The sequence below is a fragment of the Falco biarmicus genome, chromosome 5 (assembly GCF_023638135.1).
Source record: "Falco biarmicus isolate bFalBia1 chromosome 5, bFalBia1.pri, whole genome shotgun sequence".
NCBI lineage: Eukaryota > Metazoa > Chordata > Aves > Falconiformes > Falconidae > Falco > Falco biarmicus.
The window spans coordinates 92,782,509-92,787,734 of record NC_079292.1 but is presented as its reverse complement, the minus strand read 5'-3'; the positions used below and the strand labels follow the sequence as shown (position 1 = coordinate 92,787,734).

Genomic DNA, 5,226 nt, shown 5'->3' with positions numbered 1-5,226 from the left:
GTTCCCAGCCGCCCGCCTGCCGCTCTCGGGGCCCGCGGGTGCAGCTCTCCCAGCGAGACCGCGCCGCTGCCTTCCCGCCAGGGCGGGAGGGAAGCGGCTCTCGGGCTGCGGGAGCGCTTCCGGGGGACAGGAGCGCTTCCGGGGCAGCGGGCCAGGGCCAGCAGCTGCAGCATGACGACGCTCCGTGCCTTCACCTGCGATGACCTCTTCCGCTTCAACAACATGTGAGCGCCGTCCGCCTCCTCCCGTCCCCTCTCCCCTGCCGTGAGTCCCCCGCCCGCTCTCCGCCACGCTCGGGCCGTGGGCGCACGCGGGGCTCCCCCTCTCCCCGCGGGAGCTCGGGCCCGTGGTGAGCGACGCTCTCCCCCCGCAGCAACCTGGACCCGCTGACGGAGACCGTATCCTTCCCGCTGCCGCCGGCCGCCGGGGAGGAGGCGCGGGGCCCAGCGCGGCCGGCAGCAGCTTGCTCCTTAACTGCGTGCCCCAGTACGGGACACCCTTCTACCTGCAGTACCTGGCCCACTGGCCCGAGTACTTCATCGTGGCCGAGGCGCCCGGCGGCGAGCTGATGGGCTACAGTGAGTGGCGCGGCCGCCGTCTCGCCGCCTTGCCGGTGTGGGGGGGCTGTAAGGCTTTTCTTAGGCTTCGTGTTTTCCAGATACTCCGCAGCGAGGAGAAACGTTATGCAGTGTCTTCCCATTCCATAAGTGGCTAAGCGTGTTGTATAGGGCTCATGGCAGTAGTTTTCGGTGTGGCGTTCCAAGCGCAGCAAGGAGGCTCGGCTGCGGTAACGCCCGCCCAGGTGTTACATGGGTGAATGTGTAAGTACGAGTGCTTCTGTGCTCACGAAATGAGGTGCCACACTCAGCTCTAACCTCACACGCTGCTAGTCATCAGTAAGTGAAAATGCTGGGCTTGGGTTTTGCCTTGTCCTGTAAGGGAATGCCCTGGGTCCAGATTTCAGTTGCTTATTTGCTGTGGGATATTCTTGTTTTTCAGAACTCATTCAGAGTAGAACTGTTGGTTTGTTTGTTCTTTCCAATTGGGTTTTTTCCCTTATTTTGGGGGGTTTGGGAAGGTGGGCACAGAATGAGAGTCTTTGCAGGGACCCAGGAAATGAAGTGTTTAACAGTAAAGCTTAAAGCGTTTGCTGTACGGAAGGTTTCTCTGTACCCACTGCATCAGTTGCTTATTTAGCAGTGCCTGATGTTTATAAGAGTACCCTGTGGAAGTCTGAGTATTCATTAATGAGCTAACAGTAGCTTGGCTCTGTGTAGAAAGGAAAGGAACTATGAAGAACACACACCCAACCCCCCCCCTTTTTTTTTTCCCCCTTAAACATACAGTGTTTCTAGGGCCTTTGCTTTCTCTTGCCACATTGGCAAAGTTTCCCAACCTCTATTCCTCCATAGTCATGAAAAGTCTTCTGCAATTGCTGGGATGGTGAGTTTTGGGCTTCTAGCCCTCCTTTACTTTGGTCATGAATTCCACTCAGTTAAAGACTCACAAGAATTGCTTAAAACTTGCATTTGGGAGTCATGCCTCAAACAGTGAATTTGTGGAAATTTATTTATTTACATTAATCAAGAAACAACTGCAATACTTCATCAAAATGAAACTTAGTGGCTGTGAATCACTGAGTAATAACATAGAATCGCTGCTTAAGCCTTTACCACGATCATTGCAATGTTTGTTTGGGGACTGCTTGGTTCTTTTGTAAAGTCGTGTGGCTGTGTGTGCTGCATTATTCCCAAGCTGCTCCTGCTCTGATGCTCTATATGTTCGCAGTAATGGGTAAAGCAGAAGGCTCTGTGGCTAGGGAAGAGTGGCATGGACATGTTACTGCTCTCTCTGTTGCACCAGAATTTCGACGGCTGGGTTTGGCTGCTAAACTGATGGAACTACTGGAAGAAATTTCGGAAAAGTGAGTACTGTGCTTATCTTTAATCTTCTAAAAGTAATCTTTCTACAGACACCTGTCCATGGCTTAGGCATTTGATTTGAATGAAAGAGACCCAGAATTTTGCTTTAAGTAGTGTTCTGATTCGCTGAGGATTCCCTGTAATTAGAGAACAAGACTGAAAATGTTGCGTGGCAGTGTAAGATCTCAGGGTTTCTGTGAAAGCTAACTTGCCAGAATGAGTAGGATGTAGCCTAAATTCCAATAGAGATTCTGTGTAAAAGGTCCTTGTCTTGACAGCAAGAGTTTCATGACATGTCAACGATTTCCCGTAGGGTCTCCAGCATGCTTGTTCAGTAATTGTGGGCTTTTTGCAATTCCTGCAGGCAGCCTTAGAACCAATTCTGTATGGTAGACAGTAGCTTAGCTTACTTTCTGTGTCGTGCTTGGCTGTTTGTACCTGCTGAAAATTTGAGTGTCAAATGAACCCACAGGGAAATGTCCTGAACTCATGATAGTAGGGCAACCCCACTGTAATTGGTAAAACTGGAAAATAGTACGTTTTGAAGAATCTGCCTTGTGAGGAGAAGGGCTGCCTTGTGTTAGGCAACTAAACTTTGTGACCCATTCTGCCACTGCCCCCTGCCACAAACGTTGAAGGAGGCAGTCCCTAAGCCAATGCAATCGAAAATGTGGATTTTAATTATTTTTTTTTAAATAAAATTTTTATTATGTATATGAGACCTGTGTGAGTGCTTAGCTTGCCCTGTTTGAATTTCTGTTCATAATTCTGAACCCATGGGCTGGTATAAAAGGATGGTTATGTGACAAAAATAGAATAAAATCTGAGTTTATAGAGGATTTGTCCCTTGGGAAAGGAGTGCATCTGTTACTGCAGTGTGAAAGGTGTTTAATTAGCATATAACATCATCAGACCTGCTTTTGGTCTGATTACAAGTTATTGATTATTTAGCAATACATTCACTTGCTATTCCTTACTATGGGTTTTGTTTGGTTTTATGTTTCCAAAGAAAGGGTGGATTTTTCGTTGATCTCTTTGTGAGAGTGTCTAATCAGGTTGCAGTAAATATGTATAAGCAGCTCGGCTACAGTGTGTACCGGACAGTATTGGAGTACTACTCTGCTAGCAGCGGAGAGCCAGATGAAGATGCTTACGGTAAGTGGTTGGTGTGCCTTAAGTTGAATGGAAGGGTTCTTCTGTTGAGGGTTCCTGAGCCTGTTTGTATTTTTTTTAATATGAAACAAGTTCAGATAGTCATTGATGAATGGGATTCTGTATACTGCTTTAGATAGCTTTTCCTACTGAAGAGTACATCAGTTACGAAACTTAATTGCAGGAAACGGAATGAATCTGTGTTAGGGGACGTTCAGGTTGGATGTTAGGAAAATCTTATCCACTGAAAGGGTGTTCAGTCAGGGCACCAAACCTGTCAAGAGCTCAGGGAGCATCTGGATGATGCTTTTAGTCATATGGTTTAGTTTTAGGTAGTCCCGCGAGGAGCATGGAGTTGGACTTAATGATCCTTACGGGTCACTTGCAACTCAAGATATTCTAGGATTCTAGGAAATCTCAAAAAATGATCTTAATGTAGTAGAGAAGTCACTTAATATGGCTTTGTGCAATGACTGTCTTTTATAATAGCATTATTTTCTTTTGCCATAGATATGAGGAAAGCTCTTTCCAGAGATATAGAGAAGAAATCAGTTATACCTCTGCCTCATCCTGTGAGACCAGAAGACATTGAGTAACTGTAAACGGTGATTCTCAGACAACCTAGTAAGAGTGTCAGTTTCCTTCTCCCCAAAGCCCCCAAGAACTTACAGATGAGAAATATTAGGCTCCATGTTTTTCCCTGTGAAATACCAAAAAGCAATATTGAGAAGCTTACCAGCGCTACTTCTGTTGGTATTGGCTGCATATTCGTGCTTTTACCCTACTGTTCTTCCTTTCGAACCGTGACACTTTGGAGACTATTAAAATGGAATTGCCTCCTGTATGGTGTTGTCATGGTTTTCCTTCTCGGCCACGAAACAGTCCCCTCACTTTGTCACTCTCACAGAGCCCTGCTCTGAAACTGAAAATGTCTGGTCACTGCTCCCACACAGAAGGTGCCAGGAAGGAGTTCTGTTGCTGGCTCTCACCTTCCCTTTGCGGCCATATAACTGCTGCGACAAAACCTGGGCTATGTTCTTCCTGAGCCACAAAACCAGAAATTGGGTACATCAAAATATACTCTCCAGAACTCAAGAGGTCTCCCTTTCTCTGTGCCTTTTACTTACCTCATTCTCTAATATAATTCTTGGATCCATCTATCCCCTTCACCGTCTGTCTGGACGTCACGGATGCTGTTACTTGGAGGCATTGACCAGGCACTTAGTTCTAACAAAGGTTTCTGTCACTGTCTTCCCTGGAATTTCTGGAGAAGCGTGTAGAGGAGTGAAGGCAGAGGGTTGATGAGCATTGATAATCTGCAGCTGTGGCCTTGCTGCCAAGGCAGTGGGTTGATTGACATGGACAATGTGCCGCTGTAGCTTGTTCTTGCTAAGTAGTTAAATAGCCCTGAGGAGTATGGGAGATGGGGGGGGGGGGGGGGGGGGGAGTGGTGTGGTCTGACCTCTGGAGGAAGAACAAAAAGCATGGAGAGTAGAATCTGACTGACCATAAAAGCCTTGTTGCAGCCTGATAGCTTGCTTGTGCTGCAACAGTGGGTGCCCCATGTGAGGCTGACTGATTTGGGCTCCGACTGCAACAACTGGTGCCCAGCGTAGCTGAGGCAAGTGGGAGAACCTGCGCCCCGTAACAGACACAGTGAGAGGTGAGCCATTGCAACTAATTGATATGGGTGTATTACGATATTTGTTTTACATCTTAACTCAGATCGCAACTGAAGAGGACGTGTATTACTTGGGCTCAAACAATCTCCAGCTAGGGTTTTTTTCTTTTATTACAGTCCTGGGCATGCAGGCTTTTACTACTATTCTGGTTTTGCCCTTCTCCTTAAGTGGCCAGTGAGGTTTGCTCTGGCATCAGTCATGGCAGTTAATGTTCTCTTGTTCATCTGTTGTGTTTTTAGCACCAGTTTCTGTAGGCATAAGGGGTCCATTGTAGATCTTTGAGTCACTGTGTCATGCCATTCTGGTTTTTCCATTGGCGAAGTGCTGCTCTAATTCCCTAAGGGGCTTCCTAGGTCAGGAGGTAGTGGAGCAGGTTGCCACCCTGGGTCAGTGGTGAGTGTTGGCATGTATCATCTGACCTAGAGTTGATGTCTGTCACCACTTTAGCTCTAGAATTACTTGGAGACCAG

The 5,226-nt window shown here is 47.4% G+C and overlaps 1 protein-coding gene and 1 non-coding gene across 2 annotated transcripts; both read left to right on the top strand.

Annotated features, from left to right (window-relative positions):
* LOC130149427 (N-alpha-acetyltransferase 20-like) lies at positions 1-3,918 on the top strand. The gene is made up of 6 exons (XM_056339040.1): positions 1-224; positions 374-398; positions 488-578; positions 1,789-1,924; positions 2,932-3,077; positions 3,585-3,918. Exons 1-6 carry the CDS (start codon positions 172-174, stop codon positions 3,668-3,670), a joined length of 537 nt encoding a protein of 178 aa, XP_056195015.1. The 5' UTR covers positions 1-171; the 3' UTR covers positions 3,671-3,918.
* A 1,223-nt stretch (positions 3,919-5,141) lies between these two features.
* LOC130150899 (small nucleolar RNA SNORD45) lies at positions 5,142-5,226 on the top strand. Its single transcript, XR_008822424.1, has one exon. It is a non-coding gene; the product is annotated as a small nucleolar RNA SNORD45 (small nucleolar RNA).

Coding starts and splice junctions, on each gene's coding strand:
- LOC130149427 (XM_056339040.1), top strand. CDS start 172: ATGACGACGCTCCGTGCCTTCACCTGCGATGACCTCTTCCGCTTCAAC. Junction 399..487: donor TGGACCCGCTGACGGAGACC/GTATCCTTCCCG, acceptor TGCGTGCCCCAG/TACGGGACACCCTTCTACCT. Junction 1,925..2,931: donor CTGGAAGAAATTTCGGAAAA/GTGAGTACTGTG, acceptor ATGTTTCCAAAG/AAAGGGTGGATTTTTCGTTG.